We start from the raw sequence: 24,227 nt of genomic DNA, 5'->3' as shown, positions 1-24,227 counted from the left end.
GAACTACAACAAAAATGGCGCCAACGCATGCGCAGCAGTGCTCCGGAGGGAGCGATACTGCGCATGCGCGGGATTTGAACACAACCCGCCAGAAGAACATATCAAGGCGGGGAAGAGCCAGGACAGGAAGACGTCGCTGGAAGAAGAAAGAAGAGGAAGATGTGACAGCAAGATGACGTCGGACCGTGGACGATAGGTATGATTTACAAATATGTTTTTATTTTAAAACGGGGGAAGGTTTAAAATACCATTAGCGGTGCCTGAATAGCCTTTTTAAAGACTATTCATGCATATGTGGGGCTCATACAGAAAAATTTTGCTGATAGAGCCCCTTTAATCCAATAATCAAATGACGGTATGTACTTACCTGAACACACAAACAGGACACAAATGCATAAATTATAATTTATTTCATATCAAAATATCTTACACCAAACAAATGTGTTCACCGTATATAAAAACAGACAGTTCTGCATTCATATAAAAATAAATTAAAATATTTTTAAGATAAGGTTTTTAGCCATGTTATAATGATAAATTAGTCAAATCTATATACAGGAGGTATACACAAATAAACTGAATATTACAAACAGATTTAATAGGAAGATACCAGGTGATTTCTGCTGCCCTATATGATAGAGGGAGAAAAGCCGACCTCTGTGATATATAGGGTTATATGATAGAGGAGAGAAGCTGAGCTCTGTGATATATAGGTTTTGTATGATAGAGAGAAAAGCTGAGCTCTGTGAGATTTCCGAGCAGGATTTTAGAGTAAATCTTGACAGGACTCCTAGAAGAGACATTCAGAGTCCTGATAACCCCGCCCACACAATGACTGACAGCCTTCTATGCACGCACCAATACAGGTAAAGCTGTCAATCACTTTGTGGTCAGGGTTATCAGGTCTCCACTAGGATTTTTGTCAGGATTTACTTTTCTAGTTATGACAAAATCCTGCTCCAAGTCATGTAAACGTAGGCATAGCACAGTACTATCCATAAAAATAAGCATAGAGAATATCTGATACTGCAGGAAACAATAGTCTACTAGTGGAGTGGTCCTCCTATAGAGGAGCTTAATACATACTAGGAAAACTGAAAATCAGAAAATTTCTTCTAGCAATGGAGAGTTTTCTCTATACAAGTAATAATTCACATTATATTTGTTGTTTCATGGTCTATGCGTGACTGTGAGCTACTGTCTCCAAGTAAAACCTGAGGCCTGTGGTTGTCTCATCACTGCCATCTTGTGGAGAACACAAGAAATGCACAAATACTTGCTACAGCATGCAACATTCTCTTCAAGGGAGTTGTCCAACGTCTTTATGGTGTCATGTTATCTCAAGTTGGTGAAGTGCTGGACTGTCCGTTGACTTTCTTGCTTTAACTCTTCAATATGAGAGTCCAGGCGCTGAATAAGATCCTGTGACCGGAGCTCTTCCTCCTGAAGGAACCTGGACGCTATGGTATTTGGAGGGGAGGAGGGTGGCAACGGGAGCTGGAAAAACAGAAAAGGTATTAAGTGAAGGCTAAGAGAAAGATTTTGGGGGATTTTTATCATGAGGGTAATTTATAAAACCTGTATTGCTGGAGTATGGGGCTGCCAGAAATAACAGTCCTGGCAGTCCCATAGAAGTGAACAGAGCAACGGTCATGCAAATGCATTGGCATTCCATCCATAAGGAGGCCTAAGGGGGATTTTCATCCTCATGAACAGTGGAGGACCCAGAGATCGGAACCCCCAAAAATCAGACACTTATCCCCGTCCTGTGTATAGGGAATAAGTGTCCATAACGGCACAACCCCTTTAAGTTCAACATTTCTGTCTTGAGATGCTAATCTACTTTCTAGGCCATCAGCTCTTACTGATTAAAACTGACAATTTAATAGATCTGGTGTACAATAGCTCAGCGAGCTAACCATATCTACTTTCCCACTTACTCTTCAAAAAGGGGAACGTCTGACGAAAAAAGTCACAATTTTTGTGAAAACAAAGCCCAATAAATTGCAAAACTCTTTTCTGCATCTTTTTACGGCCAGACCCCTTATAGTTCTATCCATATGCAGATTTATCTACAAGCAATCACATACCCAAACACAACCTTACAAGAAAAAATACAGAAAACACACCTTTTCTGTCAAAGCGGAATTGGACGTGGAATCTGTTAAAATCCGATTTGGGGATTTGACCCTGCCCATTAAAGGTACAATACAGTGGTACTCCAATAAAGCCACCTCCTCTGTCAGTTATTGCTCAGTGGCACACAGTAGATTAAGTGTCACTACGATGTGTGCTCATAGGATTTTGTTAGGAGGAAAATATTAGTGATATTCAAAGCAGATTTCTTCCTTCTTACCTGCATTTCTTGCTGAGAATCGTGACCATTTCCATCATCAGCCTTGCAGAGGTCGGAGGACACAGAGTCCAGAGAACTCGCCCGACTTATACCTTGCAGGGCACAGGCCTCTTCCTGCTTAGAGTGCGGCGTTTGCTGCAGGTCCTCACATCGCTGGGACACTTCATTCATACGCTCATTCAGTGCCTTCAACTCCTCCTCGTGTCTGTCTAACAGCTCCTGTGTTCTCCTATGGAATTATATAAACACTATAAACATGGTTGTGGACAGAACACTCTTTGTTTCTAAGATACTGAACAATATTTTGGGCTATTTCATAATAATAATAATAATAATAATAATTTTCTGGCCAAAAATGTTTTTTCATGATGATGGATAGATTATGGGGTGATGACGTGATCTGTGGGGGTCCAACACATCAGCTGTTCTGGCATCATCCATGTGCCGGGAGTTAAAGCAGTGTGCAGCGGGAGCGTGTGTAGCTGCTCATATTGAAGTAATAAGAGTTGCGCCATCTGGTGGAAGAGGCTGCTGTGCTGCTCCTATTACATGAATGGAAGTAGCTGCACGTATTTCCCGATCACAGCTGTAACTTCCGGGACCTAGCGGCTGCTGGAACTGCTGATCTGTGTGAGGTCCGGATGTCAGACCGCCACAGAAAACATACTGTGGACCTATTATGTGGATAGATCATCAAGATGAAAAGTCATTTTGGAGCCAGACATTTCCTTTAAGTATGAACTCCAATTAGTCCAAGCCATTTTTAGGCAGTTTACAAAATGTTTTACTTTACAACACATCTATGAGGCAGGACAAGATGCATTCTCTATGGTTACCCATTTGGCAAAAGTGTCTGATCACTAGCGGTCTGAATTCTAGGACCCCCAGTGATCAGGAGAATGGTGGCCTGAACATTCCCCTAAATGATTTACATGAAGGCAGTGGTGGTAAGTATGCATTGCCAGAGAACAATCTCCAGTGACGGTCGGACATCAGGGATCGGACTCTGGATAGGGAAAAGCAAAAAGGTTTTCTTGGGCTCATAAAATAGGCAAATTATCCTTTGGAAGATTGGCAGAGATTCTGTCACCTGAAACCCCTGAGATTCAGCAATTTCAAGCAGCAGTGGCACTTCAGATTCACAGATATTTGCAACTCATTCAAGTGAATGGGGCTAAGTTACAATACCAAACAAAGCCACTATATAATGTACAGGGCTAGGCTTGATTTTCAGTGTCGATTTTGTTAGTAAAACAGCTGATCTGCAGGGGTCCTGAGTGTTGATCTCCTGTCAATGTTTGATGACTGATCCATAGCATAGGTCATCAATCTTATAAGCACAAAAAACCCTTTAATGTTAATTGATGCGATGCGTAAGTGTGCATGTACTACATATATATATATATATATATATATATATATATATATATATATATATATATATATATATATATACAGTGGGGCAAAAAAGTATTTAGTCAGTCACCAATAGTGCAAGTTCCACCACTTAAAAAGATGAGAGGCGTCTGTAATTTACATCATAGGTAGACCTCAACTATGAGAGACAAACTGAGAAAACAAATCCAGAAAATCACATTGTCTGATTTTGTAAGAATTTATTTGCAAATTATGGTGGAAAATAAGTATTTGGTCACCTACAAACAATCAAGATTTCTGGCTCTCACAGACCTGTAACTTCTTCTTTAAGAGTCTCCTCTTTTCTCCACTCATTACCTGTAGTAATGGCACCTGTTTAAACTTGTTATCAGTATAAAAAGACACCTGTGCACACCCTCAAACAGTCAGACTCCAAACTCCACTATGGTGAAGACCAAAGAGCTGTCAAAGGACACCAGAAACAAAATTGTAGCCCTGCACCAGGCTGGGAAGACTGAATCTGCAATAGGCAACCAGCTTGGATTAAAGAAATCAACTGTGGGAGCAATAATTAGAAAATGGAAGACATACAAGACCACTGATAATCTCCCTCTATCTGGGGCTCCTCGCAAAATCTCACCCCGTGGGGTCAAAATGATCACAAGAACGGTGAGCAAAAATCCCAGAACCATGCGGGGGGGACCTAGTGAATGAACTGCAGAGAGCTGGGACCAATGTAACAAAGCCTACCATCAGTAACACACTACGCCGCCAGGGACTCAGATCCTGCAGTGCCAGACGTGTCCCACTGCTTAAGCCAGTACATGTCCGGACCCATCTGAAGTTTGCTAGAGAGCATTTGGATGATCCAGAAGAGTATTGGGAGAATGTCCTATGGTCTGATGAAACCAAACTGGAACTGTTTGGTAGAAACACAACTTTTTGTGTTTGGAGGAAAAAGAATACTGAGTTGCATCCATCAAACACCATACCTACTGTAAAGCATGGGGGTGGAAACATTATGCTTTGAGGCTGTTTCTCTGCAAAGGGGCCAGGACGACTGATCCGGGTACATGAAAGAATGAATGGGGCCATGTATGGTGAGATTTTGAGTGCAAACCTCCTTTCATCAGCAAAGGGCATTGAAGATGAAATGTGGCTGGGTCTTTCAACATGACAATGATCCAAAGCACACCGCCAGGGCAACGAAGGAGTGGCTTTGTAAGAAGCATTTGAAGGTCCTGGAGTGGCCTAAGCCAGTCTCCAGATCTCAACCCTATAGAAAACCTTTGGAGAGAGTTGAAAGTCCGTGTTGCCAAGCGACAGCCCCAAAACATCACTGCTCTAGAGGAGATCTGCATGGAGGAATGGGCCAACATACCAACAACAGTGTGTGCCAACCTTGTGAAGACTTACAGAAAATGTTTGACCTCTGTCATTGCCAACAAAGGATATATAACAAAGTATTGAGATGAAATTTTGTTACTGACCAAATACTACCTACAACTGGCAGTCATGCTGGCGTTCCTCTAAGGAAGCGCCGGCATGACTGCCAATTGTCCCCCGCTCCAGCCGCTGCATAAGACATCCCCCGAAAATAAGACAAGTCATATATTTCGGAAGATAATTTAATATAAGACACTGTCTTTTTTTCGGGGAAACGGGTAGTTATTTTACAGAGATTGTGCCAACTCGTCTGCCCCTTCTCAAACATAAGCTAGCCCAACAACAAGTGACCTGTCACCAACCCAAGCATGCAATTGGTAATGCTGGAAAGCTGTGGTGTCCACACATGTAGAATTAAATGGCACTGGGTCACATAAATCGGACATAGAAGTAGTTGTCTGCAGAGGGACACTCCTGTATGTCATTCATATACATATCTTAATAGTCTATGAACAGGAGTTGTTTCTGATCTTGACTTCTCTGATTTTCGTGAATGTTGGCTGGTGCCCTTTAAGACAGTCTAAACAGTTTTTAAAGAGTCGCCTGCTTAACATTACAATGGGCCAATCTCCTTACCGCTCCACCGCGCTCTGGATATCAGACTGTCTGGTGTGCAGAACAAGCTCCAGATTTCTTCTTGCCTGAGACAATTCCTTCTGTAGTCTCTGATTTTCACATTCCAGGTTATCTAAAGTCTAAGAAGGAAAATAACGTAGGATAAAAATGTATAGCATGCAAACAATGCAAAGCAAGGCTATAAATGGTCAGTTCTGCTCCAGATAGATGACATTGTATAGCAGATATGAGAACAGATAACATTTCTAGGTGCCTTGTGTATGTTCAGAAGTCTTTCCATCTTACCAGCTGCACATCTGGTTCTTGCTTCTCCAACATCTGTGTCAGTTGCCGGTTCTCCTCTTGTAAGGTTTGCAGAGCTGCCAGCGAAACCTTAACAAAAGATTAAAATTACATACCTTAGTAGATAAAAAAATAAAGGCACTTTTTCCCCGAGATAAGATAAGATGGTCCTTTAATAGTCCCACATTGGGAAAATTTCAGCATGTTACAGCAGCATAAAATACAGATACAGGATAATACACAGTAATATAATACAGACGTAGACACACATATACTGAGAAGAGAAGATATACTAGGAGTCCATAGCAGCTAAGGAACAGAAGAAGAAAGAAGGAAGACTTCATAGTCATAATCATTAGTTCTCTGTGCGGAGTGATCTTCGCTTGGTCTGATGTAGATTATACAGCCTGATCGCGGTTGGAAGGAAGGACTTGCGATAGCACTCCTTCTCACACTTGGGGTGAAGCAGACGGTCACTTACAGTGCTGCCAAGGTCACATACATAGGGTGGGATATGTTCTCCCGCATGGAGGTCACCACGGAGAGTATCCTTCTGTCACCCACCACCTGTACTGGGTCCAGGGGGCTCCCCAGGACAGAGCTGGCCCTTCTGATCAGCCTGTCAAGTCTATTTCTGTCCCTGGTTGTTATACTGCTCCCCCAGCAGGCCACACCGAAAAAGATGGCTGAAGCAACCACAGAGTTGAAGAAGGCCCTAAGAAGTGTCCCCTGGACTCCGAAGGCCCTCAGCCTCCTGAGCAGGTAGAGTCTGCTGTGGCCCTTTCTGTGCAGCGCCTCCAGGTGATCAGCCCAGTCTAGTTTATTATTAAGGAGCACGCCCAGATACTTATAGGTCCTGACTATCTCAATACATGTTTCTTGGATCTCCATCAGGGTCGGAGCACCTTTCCGTTTACTGAAGTCCACCACCACCTCCTTGGTTTTCCCAGCATTAATCCTGAGCTGGTTCCGCTGGCACCATTCAACAAAATCCCGGTTTAAGTCTCTGTATTCCCTATCGTTGCCATCAGTGATGAGGCCTACTATAGCAGAGTCATCGGAGTACTTCTGTAAGTAGATAAAGATACTAATAGCCTATTATTAGGATCATCTATATCAGATTTGAGGGATCTGACTCTCTGAATCCCAGCTGATCAGCTGTATAAATTTCTCAGCCACAGTTCTCAGCCAAGCACTGCAGCCACTTCAATTTTTGCCTCAGTTCATCTACCTGCACGTTGTACATACAGTAGCATTGTACAAGGTATAGCAACGTCATCCCATTCAAGTGAACAGAACAAAGCTGCGGTAACCAGCGATGTCACTACTAAGTTACACGGTAGTCAGGTAAACATGAAGAGCAGCACGAGTCTTCTCTTTATATGTAGAAAGTATACAGTCCATTCTACTTTACTTTTGCATTGGTTTGTAAGCAGCTGAAATATGTAAGACAGGATATGTTGGACTTATGATCTATACAAGTCCAATTCCCATAGTCCCCAGGCTGGAAATGAGGTTTGGCTCACACGCCTTTAGTGCAGGAGCAGTCAGTATACTGTGATTTAGTAATATATGTAACTCTACTTGTGCTGGAATATTATAATCTGACCAGGAAAAATAGAAAAGGATAACTTATATCAGTACTTGGCAAGAGCTGTAAGCACCAGTAATATGACCATGTCTCCACATGTAGTGGCTGAAAAAGTTTGCGAGACTTCCGAGATATGCTTGCCACAATCACCGTTACTTTTGGGTATTCCTATAGTTCTGGCTCTTTCTGTAGCTCCTATAAACATTGGTGAAGGGAGCTGCTGTCAAACATGGCCACTTCTACTGAAGTGTATGGAAAATGCTGAACTAGGAAGCAGGGGTTCACTGGATCCCTATTCAACTGACTGCTGAGGGTCTGTGCTGGCATCTGCGCCCAACAAGTCTATATGGAACAGGATACACATAAATGCCTTAGATGGAAAAACGCTCAGATCTTCTAACAGGTCTGTTCACGCATTCCTCAAAATATGAAGGTTCTGGAGCATTTTTATATTTTATAGCCCTGTGTTGGATCACTCCTCTGTTATTTTCACTAGGAGTTTATTAATATATTGACATCTGGGTGTTAACAGTTTGGACGTGCCCTACATTCTCACCATATCCAGTTCTCATAATGTCATGTACTCTAGCTGGAGATGGCTGTGGCCTTGCAGCATCATGACAGCAATCAGTAGAAGTGGCTTTGCCCACTGTAATTTGGGCTGCGTCATGTTGCTAAGGCGACCTGACTGACGAAGTGTCGCACAGCGTTAGGCAGAGGGGCGCGATTTACTATACAGGAGATCGGAAGTGAAGCAGGCCAAGCAGACATCTGTATGCACCACAGGAGCGGTGCCACTGCCAATAAGTAAGCGCAGTGCTGTCTCCACACGGCCTGGCCCGAGCTCCCTAGCCAACCTCTCCTCCCCAGCCTACGCTTCTAGGCCAGCCCATGGCAGGGCTTTTAGAGCAGCCTGTCTTGGGCTGGCTTAACTGAAAGAAGTTGTCAAAATGGCGCCTTCTAGGTTGTCATGAGTAGTGCCACCTGTGGCGGCTGCCTCATTATAGGCGTACTCCTGCCGGCGGGCCAGAAAAATGTCCTTGGCGGGCCGCAGTTTGAGGACCCCTGGTCTAAATCATAGTTATAATTCTAACCACAAAACATGCAGAAACAAGAGAGGACAGTCGTGTATTTTATCCCTAAGACTTCTGCCTGGACAAGCTCTTTGATATTTGCACTTACTTTATGCTCTGCTGCTTCTCTCTCTGCTCTCTCCCTCTCAGCCAGAACCTTCCGCTCCCAGTCTTTGGCATTACAACTAGATGAAGCGATGCCAATGTCTTTCTTGTGCAGCTCCTGTGTCAGCTGAGAAATCTCCTTCTTCATCCCATCCAGAACACTGCTATAGGAAAGTTCAGCCTGAGTTAGCTGGCTCTTTAGCTGCAGGAGGATTAACATGTTAAGTATTACACAATATAAAGGGGGGAAAAAGATAAGAAAATAAAAATCTCAGGCTGACCAGTCATGTTATATTGCCATTGGCCGAATGATGATTTCAGCTATCTTACCCAATTCCCTATACCCATGTAAATTAAAGTGAGAGAGGGCCAAAACTTTGAGCAGACTTATTATTATGCCAGAGTAGAAGCGGGAATAAAAGGGTCATACAACTGAGAGCCAACTGGCCAATCCTTATCTCCTCTGAAATCTGCTGTTGGGGTCAGAAGACTCCCATACACATTAGTTGGTTGCGTGGTCCATGTTGAAACCAGCGACTTTGGGCTATAAAAATCTGAAGTATATGGCCAGCTATGTTTAATCAAACTTAATGCCCATTGTATCAGAAACAAAGAAGAAGCAAGTAGGACATCTTAAGCTTCCCATATACAGTAGATAAAAATGAGTGGAACCTGCTGATTTCCGAGGTGCATACCTACTACCTAGTGCCAGGTGAATGTAGGACTGAGCATGCTGGATATCAATGTGCCTAATCCTTTGTCCATGAGAGACACAAGTTCCACAATTTTGCCAGCTTAGGCCTGGTTCACATGTGCATTCAGTATTCTGTTCGAGGAGTCCGCTTGGGGACCCCCCTGAATGGAATATTGAACGCATTAAAAAGTGATGAGCAAATAAACCACACAGACCATGTATGCTTTCATTGCTCACTGCTCTTTATTGAGTTTAGTATTCCGTTCAGGAGGGTCCCCAAGTGGACTCATCGAACACAGATGTGACCCAGGCCTTACATGATTATTGGGTAATTGAGAGGGATAGCTGCTGGCCAAAATAGTTTCGGCCAAACTGAGTCCACTGCATTTTTTAATTACCATTTTTTATGTATTTTCCTATATGTATTTTTATGATTATTTTGTAAATAAAAATTTTTTTTTTAGATATAATGTTTTTGTGCTAAATGCTAATTTGTATAAAAGCTCCTAATATCCTGCATATAACTAGCACAAGATGGTTTTATGACAATCACTTTAGATAAACCAACCGCACTTGCCACAATAGAAATAGAAATGTATCATAATTTACTTTCTAAAAACTCATTCACTTTAAGTGTAATCAGAAAGATCACTGACTTTTTTGATCTCTGTCCAGCATTTCTTGTGCTCCTCTTCTAACAGGTGCCGTGATTCAGCCATGACCTTTATTTCTTGACCCCGGAGGGTCACTGACCTGACCTGGTCCTCCAGTCGGCCCACTTCTTCTTGTAACCTCTGTTCATTCATGCGACTGATGGAGAGCTGGGAGCGCAGCACTTCCATCTCTGTGTGCCCACTGGATATTTTTGTCTGTTTTAGTGTTTCCTCTAGTGATCTGCAATTCATTTAGCAACTCATTAACTCTGAAACAGGTTTCTTATGTAAAAGGGAGACTTATTTTTGGCCAAAAAGTATTAAAAAGTTTTAACTGGGTTTGTTACTTTTTAAAGACCAAATGTCGAAAGGCGATGTTCATACAGTTTTTTGCAGGCGGATTTTGATGTGGAATCGGTCTGCAAAAAAGGCTCCTAAAAGCCGCTCGTTAGTGGAAAAAAAAATCACTAGCGGGAAAAAGAAGCGACATGCCCCTTCCAACCACGGATTCCTCGATTGGGACAGCCGCAGCGTCTGCGGCGATTAGGCTCATTCATTTGGGCCTAATCAGGTGGTGCACTGCATCGGCATCCCGTCATGGCTAGCCACATGGAAAGTTTACACTGCAGAAAAGGTTTCCGCCATGTGAAAATACCCTTCGACTGCAGGAGTGTTATATTAAACATGTCAATACAATGTTTGTTAATAAAGTAAAAAACAAAAATTAAGTTACTACATTTGTAACCATTTTAATTGCCATGTGTAATTGGCAAGAATGATCACAGACGATTGCACTGTAGCACTGTGTGACATGGACTTGCTTCCTAATAAATCACCTGATGCTGTTCTCTTTGTCCCTCAGCAGATCGCTCACTCTGAGAACCTCCCTATGAAGCTCCTCTTTCTGAGCTTTAGATCCTTCCAGGAAGTCTGTATGAGCTTGTATGGTCGCCCTCAGCTCTGCCTTCTCCTCCTGGAGAACCTACACAGTCAATAAAAAGGAAATCATAGCTATTGCTCTTAAAGTCATTGAATTTTTTTTCCAATAAGACAATGATGTGATTACAAAACTCCAAGTATATATAAAGGAAAGGGTTTCCAAGAGTAGATATTAAAGGCCTATATTTAGGAGAGGTCATCAAAATTAGATTGGTAGGGGACTGACACTCATCACCCCCACTGATTGGCTGCTGTGGCCGTCAGTTCAGCAAACTCTTCAGAGCTGGAAGTAGACAGCTCAGTACACTGTGTAGTGGCTGTGCTGCTATACTGCAGTTAGAAAATAAATTGTAATTAACACTGAACCGGACCAATGGCATGCTGTGATTTCCAAAAAACGCAATCTTTTTGGAAATTGCAGCATTTCCACTGCGTGTATTTTGCTGCGATGTGTGGATGGGATCCACTTTGTAGTGACTGTAAAACACCTCGGCCTTAAATCTGAAGTATGGTGAAATATCTACAAATCACCTGCAGAAAACAAAAGACAGAATGCTTTACGAAATTTACGAAGTCCATAACCAAGTATCCTTAACCAGGGCTGTGGAGTCGGCATCAAGGCCAGTTTTGGATGGAGGCAGAAAAAAGTTGCAGACTCAGACTTCAAAATAAAATGAGAAATTTTTTTAAAAGATTATATTATACAATTATTGATATTGTATAATTAATTAGATACATTACTGATTGTGGATTTACTTTCTTCTCTCAATGTCATTATGATTTTTTCATGAATTAGAGGAGCTTTACTGCTTCTATCTGACCATGGTTGTTAGCTCTCTATGAAGAATTTGGAGCTGGGAGTCAGAGTGGGACTTTGAAAAAATGGAGGAGTCGGTGGCTTGGCCTAGCAACTCCACAGCCTGTATGCCAACATCCAGTTTTCTATGTCTGCAGGAAAGGCAGCAGACCAGCTTTCACAACAAACAAGTCTCACCTTTATTGCCTGCCGTGCTTGCTCAAGTTCACGCTCTGTCCTCTCTCGCCCTGTTGTAGAAGATTCCAGCTGCAATTTCAGACTCTCAACTTCTTCTTCTTTGGCATTAAGACTGTCCCTGGCACGTACCAGCTGACCGCTGATGTGCTGCACCTCCGACCGCCCGGCCAGATTTGTTTGCTCTAACATATGCTTTCGGCTCTGCGATTCTTCCTGATGGTTTACACAAAAGAGAAAGAGGACTCTCAAAAAAATCTGTAAACCAGGGCTGTGGAATTGAAAACAAAGAAAAAAAAAACAAAAACAAAAACCTTCCAACTACGTCTTTGGCTTGAAAATAAAAAAGGTTTATGATTTTTAATGATACTATACAATTTTTATTCTTGTATAGTCAAATATATGCATGGCTTGTTTTATTTTTACTTTCATAGGAATTCAATCCAACTCATTTAAAGGAATTAGAAGCTTGTTACTGCCTCCGACTGAACATGGCCATCAACCATGTGAGAAGGAGTCCGAGTCGGGCTGTGAAAGATAGAGAAGTCAAAGTCCGTACTTTGGCCTACCAACTCTGTGACCATACTATAATGTAAAATATGACAGAAATAAGAGGAGAGGGGCCGAACATGTTGTCACAACCTCCAATTCAGTGCAGCCAATGGAAAAATCTGCCATGGAAACTGATCAGTTTGGTGTAATCAGGAACAGGTATACCACCCACTGATATATATTGTATCAGACAGGACACTATTGTTCTTATTCCAGCAATGTCATACTTGTTATGGAGCCCTACCTCAAGTAGGCTCATCCTTTTCCAATGTCGGTTGGCACAGATATAATCTAAAGGTATATTCACACATGGCAGTCTTCTTGCAAAAGTCTAGGTACACACTGCAGAAAAATCCATTCAAATGTATGGAACAAACTTCAAGTTACAGGGGGGCAGCACATTGGCTCAGTGGTTAGCACTGCAGCCTTGCAGCGCTGGAGTCCTGGGTTCGAATTCCGCCAGGAACAACATCTGCAAAGCGTTTGTATGTTCTCCCTGTGTTTGCGTGGATTTCCTCCCATTCTACAAAGACATACTGATAGGAAAAAAAATGTACATTGTGATCCCTGTATGGGGCTCACAATCTACATTTAACAAAAAAAATAAATAAATAAAATTTCCAGTTACAGAAATCTTTGAAACAAACTGTGAATATAACCTGAAGGTGCTATTTTATGATTACCTGTCAGCCACGTCCATTCCTATTAATTCTAACAAAAACGTGACAATAACCCCATACCTGATATTTTTCTGTTTGTTCCGCTAAGGTCTTCCGCTGAGCTTCCAGCGCCGCCACCTGCTGCTGATACAGAAGACGCTGCTTCTCCCAATCCAAAGACCTTTGGCGAAATTCCTAGACAAACATAAACATAGTCTAAAAGTGAGATGAATTATATGTAAAAAAAAAGAAAAAAAAACCATTTATGTCAGAATCAACTAATGTAGAACCTTCACACAGGATTATAGTTACAGCAGAGCTGTCAGTACTCTGCCTTAGCCCTCGTTCACATGACACAGTATTCTGTTGACTATTTAATAGGACTTTTTGAAAGCCAAAAACAAAGGTAGAATTATTTATTTTATTTATTTATTTATTATTAAAGGTTTTATCCGATTGTTAATATCAATAGATGTCAATGGGACAGCGTTGCAGTACCTACACTCGCTGCTACAGTTTGTTTGGTCAGTAAACAGCGCGGCTTGCAGTAGGCACACGTTACCTACAGCTGCACTGTCTCAGGTGATCTGCGGGGGATTCGGGTGTCGGACCCCTACAGATCTAATAAGGCTAGAAACTGGATAACCTCCTTAACCACTTCCGGACCGCCCATAGAGTATAAATGTTCGGAAGGTGATTGCCTTGTTCTGACAGGACGTACCGATACATCCAAGCAGAACACAGCAGCTGCATGAGATCATGCAGCTGCTGATACTGGGAGCCGGCTGTAACTTCAGCCAGAGCTCCCAGAGAGAAGGCGGGGAAGGTTTATTACCTTCCCATCCTTCTCGATCGCTGTGTATACAGCGCTCAATGAGCTCTCAGCGCTGCCATGATGGGGTCGCCCTCTGACCCGGTGGTCACGTGTTTGCCATGTGAACACAGCCACTAGGACCCTCAGTCACAGTTTCTGTTATTATCTTCAATGTGGTCTTTAGCAAAATAACAAAAATGAACAAGGCAGAGATGAGCACACCCTTATATATGGCATCTGTGTGTTCACCACATGACCGGGACAGATTTATATCTGTTGGTAAAAGACAATAATGTTCCTAGTGTATTTTATTATTTAAAGGCGAGATCATAAAACCCATGAGGAAATAACACAGAATATAAATAAGAATATTTTATAACTTCTAATAACCTTTGCTTCATGGAACCTAAATGACCTTTTAATTTTGTTGGAAAAAACAATATACGGTATGTTTAAAAAATATGGCACGTAAATTATCAGTTATATTTTCGGGTGTAGTTGTTTGGCCACTATTGACACAAATATCTGAATATCTTTTGCCTGATACTAGAAAATATATATAGAAAAAAAAACAGCATTAAATTTTTACCTCGAGCCTGCGTGTCAATCGCGTGACCTCTGACCGGTCTTCTTCAGTGCTGCTTTTCATCTCTATCCTGTGGTGCCTTCTCTGGACTTTTTCATATGTTTTTTTCAGTTTGTTCAACTTAAACAAAAACAAAACATATTTGGTTAGAAAGCACCCGTGCTCCTCAAGACATTCTTGTTACAGCATATGGAGCTGTATTTTTAAAGCTTCCGCTTTATTAATATGCAATAAATTGGCTTTCCAGGACTAAAATATTGATGAACTATTTAAAGATAGATCGCCACAATCAGATCTGAGGGCGTGTGACATCCACCATCCCTGCTGATACACAGAGAATGGAGCAGATAGAAGACACCTCTGTTCTCTGTGTCATGGTGTAGCTCACATTCAAATAAGCAGGAGGTGATCTGCAGTACCTGGTCTGGCCACTATACAGAGAACAGGGCTGTCTGCTTCCTGCTCCATTTTTGGTGTATCAGCTGATCAGCGTTGGACCCCTGCCGATCTCGTATTGATAACCTATCATCAGGATTGGTCATCATTACTTTTAGTTCAGGAAGACTTATGAACTATACTTAAAGGGAATGTGTTGCCAGGAAATGACTTCTTGCTTAAATTGTGTTTTTATGTTAAACACGTTGACGTTGTGATGTTTTTAATTTTCCAAATTCCATCTAATCCCAACTTCTACACTGTTCTAATACCGAAGCCATTTGCTTATCTGCAGGGCTTCACTATTTTGTCCCGTACCGTATTTTTCGGACTATAAGACGCACTGGACTAAAAATAGAGGAGAAAAATAGGGAAAAAAAATTTTCAGGCAGAAAATGGTAAAATATTTAATATATGGGAGTTGTAGTTTTGGAACAGCTGCAAGGCCACATTGACAGGTGACCTTGCAGCTGTACGGGGATGTATAGGGCGTTTTTTTTGTGGGGCCAGGTGTACTTTTTAGATATACCATTTTGGGAAATGTTTATTGCTTAGATCACCTTTTATTTAATTCAGAGGCAAAACAGAGAGAAAAACCCGGCAGTTTAGCACTTTTGATTTTGACGTTCACTGTACATAAAAATATTAGTAGACCGGGCATTTTCAGACACAGGGATACCTAATGTATATGTTTCACAGTAATGTTATACTTTTATATGTATTCTAGGGAAAGGAGGTGAACTTTTATTTATTTTATTTTATATTATATTTTTTTTAGGTGTTTTTTTTTTTTTTTACTATTTTAATATCCCCCGCCTAGGGGGCTTGAACCTACAATCATTTGATTGCAAGTCCCATAGACGGCAATACAAGTGTATTGCCGTCTATGGGAGATTCTATACATTACTATCGCGGAGGGTCATAGACCAACCGCGATAGTAATATATATCTATGACAGGCCTGGGAGCTTCATTAGGCTCCCAGCTGTCATCGGAACAGGTCGGCTCCTGCGGCCTCGCCGTGCAGGAGCCGGCCTGCATCACTAAAGGTATGGGGCCGGTGGGGACCGGCCCCGGGGCTAACTGACTGCCGGGACCTGTGGAGGAGGAGTGGATTTACAGCATGGCCGCGCTACTGCCACCGCTGGTTTTCTTCAGCGGCAGTAGTGCGGCAATCTGCAGGCCCCGGCAGCTAAGACAGTCCCCGGCATCTGCTATAATAGACCAGCGGATGCCGGGGAGTGTCTTAGCTGCCGGGGCCTGCAGTATTGTCACACTCCTGCCGCTGAAGAAAACCAGCGGTGGCAGAATCGCGGCAATCTGCAGGCCCCGGCAGCTAAGACACTCCCCGGCATCCGCCGGTCTATTACAGCAGATGCCGGGGACTGTCTTAGCTGCCGGGGCCTGCAGATTGCCGCGCTACTGCCGCTGAAGAAAACCAGCGGTGGCAGTAGCGTGGCCATGCTGCAAACCCACATTCAGACTATAAGACGCACCCTCATTTTCCTCCGAAATTTGGGGGAAAAAAAGTGCGTCTTATAGTCCGAAAAATACGGTATGTACTGAGTAATAAGGGAGTCCTAGTAAGGAACACAAACTTGGGTAAGGAATTGCAGGGCTTGGATCTGTAGATATTTTAGGGTTGAGATTACTGGTAAAACTCTGTAAAGAATACATCCGTGTAGTGATTTAGGCCGGGGTCCCACAGGTCAAAAATGCCGCGATTTGCCTGTGGCAGAAACGCTGTGGTAAAAATCGCAGCGTTATACAGTAAGGGCAAAGTGGATGGGATTCTTGCAAATCCCATGCCCACTTTGTGGTAAAAACCGCAGTGTAAACGCCGCAATTTCCAAAATCGGCGGGGTTTTGGAAATTGCAGCATGTAAATTACCGTATTTTTCGGACTATAAGACGCACTGGACTATAAGACCTAGGTTTTAGAGGAGGAAAATAGGGGAAAAAAAATTTTGAAGCAAAAACTGGTAAAATATTTAATATATGGGAGTTGTAGTTTTGCAACAGCTGCAAGGCCACATTGACAGGTGACCCTGCAGCTGTACGGGGATGCATAGGGTGTTTTTTTTTGCGGGTCCAGAAGTACTTTTTAGTTATACCATTTTGGGGAATATCTATTGCTTAGATCACCTTTTATTGAAAAAAAAACGTTGGTTTATGATATATGATTTTCTACTTTTATATATATATTCTAGGGACAGGAGGTGATTTAGAACTTTTATTTATTTCATATTTTTATTATATATTTTTAAAGCTTTTTTTTTTTTTTTTTTACTATTTTATTCCCCCCCCGGGGCTTGAACCTGCGGTCACTTGATCGCAAGTCCCATAGACGGCAATACAACTGTATTGCCGTCTATGGGACATTCTGTCTATTAGTATTACGGCTGGTCATAGAGACCAGCCGCAATACTAATACAGCAGTGACAGGCCTGGGAGCCTCATTAGGCTCCCGGCTGTCACCCGAACAGGTCGGCTCCTGCGATATCGCCGCGCAGGAGCCGACCTGCATCTTTACAGGTACGGGGCCGGTGGGGACCGGCCCCGGGGGAGAAGGGGCCACCGATACTGACCCGGCATCCGCTGTACTAGAGAGGCGGATGCCGGGGAGGGATAGACGCTGGGGCCTGAGACATCGCTGCCCTGCCCTGCATGAAGCCAGCGGCGGGGGCACGGAGGAGCGGAATAGCATCACTCCTCCCGCTGCTGGCTTCATGCAGGGCAGGGCAGCGATGTCGCAGGCCCCGGCACCTGTAATGGCGTCTATCACTTTCCGGCTTCCGCCTCTCTATTACGGCGGGTGCCAGGCGCCACATTCAGCCTATAAGACGCACCCTTCTTTTCCCCCCAAATTTTGGGGAAAAAAAGTGCGTCTTATAGTCCGAAAAATACGGTATATCTACGGAAACACCGGCAGCTTCTGAGTAGATATAATTAGAGTTGAGAGAGTACTGTTCGGATCAGGCGATGCGAACAGCACGCTCCATAGAAATGAATGGATGCACCTGGTACTTCCGCTTTGACGCCGGCCGGCCGCTTAACCCCCCGTGTGCCGGCTACGTCCATTCATCTCTATGCGAGCGTGCTGTTCGGATCGGCTGATCCAAACAGTACTCGCTCATCTCTAGATATAATTGTATCAGAAAGTCCACAGAGGAAAACTCTGTGAACTTTCTGTTCAAAGCGCTGCGGGAAGAACCACAATGAGTTCCAGCCACGGTTTTTCCCGCAGCGCTTTATAGCTGCGAGTCGTCCCGTGCGGCCTTAGCCTTAGAGTGCAATAGTACTATGGGACTAATAATAATAATGCTCACACACCTCCTCCTGAAAGCGTGCCAGCTGGGACTCATATTCGGCCGTCTTGCTGCGATTGTTTTCCTCTTGTTCTGCCAGCTGCTTTCTCAGAGCCCTAATCTGCAAATGTGTTCAACAGAGATGTGCATTAAAAACACTAAGTCAGGGACAAGCAGGCTGAACAAGTTATTAGACTTCTATTAAAATTATGGAGTGTCAGTATGTGGTTCTCAGTATACTGCGCAACTTCAAAGAGAGAAAAGACAAATGCCAAATCCTCCTGGCCAAAGAAAAAAGCACTTGGATTTATCAGGCAGCAAACTCACTCAAAGTCCTACAAAGCATCCAGCTATTTTAATGTTATTAAGTTATGGTTATCTGATAAAGGAACGCTAAAAAGGTGAACTCCATCCAAACTGCAGGCTACAAAGCAGGGGGCTGAGCAGACTGACATAATAGTTGTATCAAGAAATAATTCCGTGTAACTTGTGTTTTACACATCCCAAGTAAATCACTGCAAGCAGTGCTCCAAAAAGAACAAAAAACAAAAAAAACACTAGCGATCTTTTTTTTTTTTTGCTTCCCATTCATTTCAATGGGGTTTGTATTACTACTAAAAAGAAAGAAGATTTTGAAGGTTTTTAAATGCAGATTTTAAGGCAAGTTCCACCTCAAAACCCACCTGCAAAAAATTCAGTGTGAACACACCTTAAAAATTATGAAGCATGTCTATATACAACAAGAGGGTTACTTAGGGTATGTTCACACAGAGTTTTTTTTGGAGAGGAAACAATCTTCTTCCGGAATTAGGAAATGGTTTTTTGACGCATTTTATTTTTTTTAAATGTAGATTGTGAGCCCCATACAGGGATCACAATGTACATAATTTTTTTTTTTCTTATGAGTACATGTTTGTAGAATGGGAGGAAATCTGCGCAAGCACGGGGAGAACATACAAACTCCTTGCAGATGTTGTTCCTGATGGGGGGAGGGGGGGGGGCTGAGTGCTGGGAGCAGCTCTGAGCTGTTATATACAAATAACGGAGCTCCTCAGATAGGGGAGGGGGAGGTGAGAGCTCCCGCATTTCTGATTCTGGTTTAAATTGAATTTGGCTGATAAGGGCTGAGATGAGGAGTCCGTTACCTCTGTATGTACTACAAACTGACTCAAATCCAGCTCTTCTACATCAGCTTTATACTGTGGTAATGCATTTACAACCAATCCCTCATTACTGACTGCAAACACAGCAGATAGCAGAGCAAGTGAAACCCCACCCACCAATGTGCCGAGAAAACCAGGAAGTGATCAGAGCACAGAGCCTGCAGGTTGGTGAACAAGGGTTATGGGAATACCCCTTTAAAAACCATGCCAAAAATCGCTAGCGTTTTTTTTCTGCCTCCCATTGACTTCAATTAGCTTTTCCAGGCGGAATCCACCTGAAGATAGATCATTTTTTCTGCTAGCGGAAAAAAAATGCTAATGTAAACAAAAAGCTAGCGGCTCCCATTGAAATGAATGGGAGTCGTTTTTGCAGGCGGATTACGCATCACAATCCATTGATAAAGAACTCAGTGTGAACTAGCTCTTAGGTAACATCCTGTTAGCAAAAAACATCGCAATGCAGAGTTATGAGAAAAGATGCTGAAGAAATGATTTCATGGCAGTATGGAAATATTTACTAAAACAGAGAAGTCAGGAGAGCCGACAGATCTGGCTAAGCACAAATGATATAAGCAGCAGGAGATCCTACCTCTTGGCTGAGTCGTTCTTCATGTGTTCTAGCAGAGCTGAGCTCCTGATCTCGGAGCTGTATTAGAGTGTTCAGCGTCTCAGTATGAGCTTCCCACTCCGACTTCTTGTGATCCAACATAATATCAATCTGCCTCATAAGCTCCTGCAGCTCAGCTTCACAGGAACCAAACAGGGTTCTGCAAAAAGGAAAGTGCAGAAACAAGCATAAATAATAAGTGGCATTAAAGAGGACCTTTCATCAGATCGGGCACAGGCAGTTTTATATACTGCTGGAAAGCTGACAGTGCACTGAATTCAGCGCACTATCGGCTTTCCCGATCTGTGCCTGGTATAAAGCGCTATCGGTCCCAGTACCGTAGGGCTTTACAGTCAGAAGGGCGTTTCTGACACTTAGCCAGGGACGCCCTTCTGCCCAGCAGCGCCTATCGTGCTGTGCTCTAAGGGCTCGTTCACACGTGAGCCCAGGGGAGGTTTTTAACAGCGGATTTTGCGTCAAAAACCTCCCCTTACAATGGTGGTCTATGCAGACCGCCAGGCTTCTTTTTTCCGCTAGCGGTGGGCTGCTGCTAGCGGAGAAAAGAAGCGACCTGCCCTATCTTCAGGCGGAAGCTGCGCAGGTTGAGCCGCGCGGCTTCCGCCCCCGGCAGCACCCTCCTATGTCGGCTCATTCATTTGAGCCGATAGCGGAGGGGAAAGCCGCAACCGCGATGGTCGTGGCAGGTGGGTTTTGACCAGAGAGAGACGCGGCTCGCCGCGTCTCTCTCGGTGTCAAAACCCGCGCGGGCAGTTCACGTGTGAACTAGCTCTAAGACTGGGGAGGAACACCCCCTCCCTCCTGATAATACTCGTCTATGGACGAGCTGTGTGAGCAGAGGGAGGGGGGAGTTCCTCCCCGCTCACACAGTACAGCGCGATAGGCGCTGCTGGGCAGAAGGGCGTCCCTGGCTAAGTGTCAGAAACGCCTTTCTGACTGTAAAGCCCTACGGTACCGGGACCGATAGCGCTTTACACCAGGCACAGATCGGGAAAGCCGATAGTGCGCTGAATTCAGCGCACTGTCAGCTTTCCAGCAGTATATTGAACTGCCTGTGCCCGATCTGATGAAAAGTCCTCTTTAACTACAATAACTCACACTATGACATTGCAAATAGCCCCAGGTAAACCTGTGTATCTCAGAGAAGAACATTTACAGTAATGATAAGACTTGAAGGGCTTGTCCAGGAAAACTATAAAACCTTACACTAATCTAAAAACCCTCCTCCCTCCTACTTTCTAACTCACATTATTTATCAAAAATGTATATTTAACCATATCACATGACCGTCCCAGGGTGACGATCCGTTTCCCCATTTCCGGAAGTGGATAATCACAACTACTCCCCCTCCCATCCACTCCATCATACTTACCCATCTTCTTCCAGTCTAGGCTTCCTTCCCCCGGGGAACGGCTTCTTCTCCTTCCTGAATTCAGCGCACGGTCAGCTTTCTAGCGGTATATAAAACCGCACGTTTATAAGGACATGAAAGGTCCTCTATAAGTTGGAGGCATCAGTCAGGACATACTCTTGATGTATACCTCCTACATAGATTGCAAAAGCACCCTAAGGGCTCATTCACATCTGCGCCCGGTCTCCATTCTGCAGGTTTCCATTTCCTGCACACAACAGGGGCAGGAGATTGAAACCTGCCAGTATCTTTCAAACCCATTCATTTGAATGGGTTTGAAAAATGTCCGGCCGTGAGCGTTTTATGCTCTCCGCGGCGAAACAGTTTTTTTAAAACCGGATACAGAGTTGGACATGCAGTACTCTGTGTCCGGTTTAAAAAAAAAACTGTTTCGCCGTGGAGAGCATAAAACGCTCACTGGCGCTCACGGCCAGACTTGGCATGACAGGTTTCCATCTTTTGCATGCAGAAAACTGATAACGGACTCCAGACGCTGGTGTGAACCCAGCATCAGCTGCAATTCTTTAAAACAAATATGGATATGTAAAGTTCCTCCTTGACCCCAGTGTGCTATACTCACTCCATCTTCTTCTTCTTCTGCAATCCTTGTAACAAAGCCTCCATCTTGTGTATTGGAGGTCTGTAGTAACTAAAAATATACAGAAATTACTTACAAAGGAATACATTACATTTCAACTCATGTCTATGTCACATCATCTGTGCGTTGTTAAAAGGCAGAAGACATTGGGGAATCAATTAAAACAGACTTGAAAATTCAATGGATTCAAATTTATGGAGCAGTGCATGCCTCTTTGGCGCAAACAACTGTGACTTGTTTCACACTATGTACACACTGTGCTGGCTCCATCCCCATTGTGTTGCAGAGTCACATCAAAAAGATACCTCCGTGCACTGTACTAGTGTGCCATAGTGGTTCTCACTACAAAAGTCTGTCTGTAGGCAGCAGAGATCGCACATTAGATTTTGAAAAGAGTAAAAACACTTCTCTCGTTATTTTTGAGTATTTCTTATCCAAGGAGGAGTGTGAAGTTTTCAGTAATCAAAATAAATGATCTGTAGGTTAAGAGATCGTCATTTAGGTAGGGTAGTGTATAAACAGCGAATACAGGGTTTTGTTTTTACGGCATTCACTATATGGTAAGAACGACGTTCCTTATAGCGTATGGGTCGGCACGATCATAGTAATACCGAATGAGTGTGCTCTGTTAGGTCTTAATACCTTTATAAAAATCCCAAACTTTGAAAAATGCAAAAAATTATTTTAGTTGTCATATTTTATTTTTTTTAAGTTTCCATGTACAGAGCTGTTTAAGACGTCTTTCTTTACTGCGCAAGATGTAATTTTTATTTATACAATATTGGAGAATTTTGACCTTTTTTTTAGCACTACAGCATTTATAGTTTAGTCTTTTGGGACGCAGTGATGGCTAATTTGTTCGTTTTCATTCTTTTTTGTAATCTGTATTGGTGTCTATGAGAGAATCACTACGTTCACAATGGCGCCGCTGTCCACCCTTTGTGTTTCCGCCTAAATCTCCATAAAAACTTCTTGGCTTTTAGCTAAACCTATTCATTTCAATGGGTTTTCAAAGCAAACCGCCGGTGTTTGTATGCAGCCTCTCCGCGGTGAAACCGTTTTTTTTTTTTTGCACAGACACAAAGTCGGACATGTAGGACTTTGTGTCCGTGCAAAAAAACCCCCCAAAAACGGGTTTTACAGCAGAGAAGCCGCACACGGACACAAGCGGTTTGCTTTAAAAACCCATTGAATGGGTTTTTAAACTGAGCACCAGAAGTTTTTACGGAGATTTAGGCAGAAACACAAACGGTAAACAGTGGCGCAAGTGTGAACGCCGCATTCCTAATGAGGCCAGATACAGACATATTCCCGCTACAATACATCACCCAGCAGGTTAACCTTCCGATCTGTATAATAACTATGGTGGCAAGCCAAGTTACAACTATGCCCTGTCACAAGCTTCTGGGCATGCTGAGACTACTAGTTCTGCCTCCCAGCTTTCAGTCACTTGCTCTACTCCTCCAGCCTCAGTTATTACAACGCTGTATAGATCTCATAGACAACACAGTACATAGAATACGTACCACACATACCTAGCACCCACTTCTCACAACAATCTTCTCTCTCCGGCAGTGAAGTCCCGATAATAATATTGCTTTACAAAATATGGGAACAGGTTTCAAATCTCTCTACGCAAAGTCTGCGCATGACGCCATTTTGATGACGACCAATTCAAGGTAATGACTAAGTACTTAGTACTAACAAACATGGCGCCTGAAGGAGAGACAGCCCGGTGAAGTAGATTGACCTCTAGTGATTAGACTCGGAAAGGCGCGCGGAGAAGGGGAGGAGCCTAAGAAGTGTTTTGTATTGTGAGGAGGAGCGGGCAGCGTGTGAGGGGAGATTACATAGCGGGGAATTATAGGTTATAGTGTGACATAGGGGAAGGACTTAGGTGTCCATGATGGAGTAGCGGGGGGTCCCAGGATAATTCTGTCTGGCTTACAGGGTCTCTCATGTGCTTCTCACAGCTACTATCATGGCGGTGATGT

At 43.3% G+C, this 24,227-nt stretch overlaps 1 protein-coding gene across 2 annotated transcripts; it reads right to left on the bottom strand.

The window, feature by feature from the left end:
* Window positions 1-438: 438 nt before the first annotated feature.
* Window positions 439-23,876, bottom strand: CEP63 (centrosomal protein 63). 2 transcript variants are annotated; one of them, XM_075269054.1, is made up of 14 exons: window positions 23,760-23,876; window positions 22,216-22,284; window positions 20,189-20,366; window positions 18,462-18,557; window positions 14,698-14,814; window positions 13,376-13,489; window positions 12,087-12,299; window positions 10,990-11,135; window positions 10,157-10,394; window positions 8,811-9,008; window positions 6,041-6,127; window positions 5,756-5,874; window positions 2,357-2,585; window positions 439-1,497 (listed from the first exon to the last, which is right to left on the bottom strand). In XM_075269054.1, the coding sequence occupies exons 2-14, from the start codon at window positions 22,257-22,259 to the stop codon at window positions 1,336-1,338; spliced, it is 1,941 nt and encodes a 646-aa protein (XP_075125155.1). In that variant the 5' UTR covers window positions 22,260-22,284; window positions 23,760-23,876; the 3' UTR covers window positions 439-1,335. The 2 variants fall into 2 exon arrangements, with proteins under 2 accessions (XP_075125155.1, XP_075125154.1); XM_075269053.1 differs by having other exon boundaries at window positions 23,769-23,876.
* Between the last annotated feature and the right edge of the window lie 351 nt (window positions 23,877-24,227).

This window comes from Leptodactylus fuscus, chromosome 3, assembly GCF_031893055.1.
Source record: "Leptodactylus fuscus isolate aLepFus1 chromosome 3, aLepFus1.hap2, whole genome shotgun sequence".
Classification (NCBI taxonomy): Eukaryota; Metazoa; Chordata; class Amphibia; order Anura; family Leptodactylidae; genus Leptodactylus; species Leptodactylus fuscus.
This window is presented reverse-complemented; position numbering and strand designations above follow the sequence as displayed.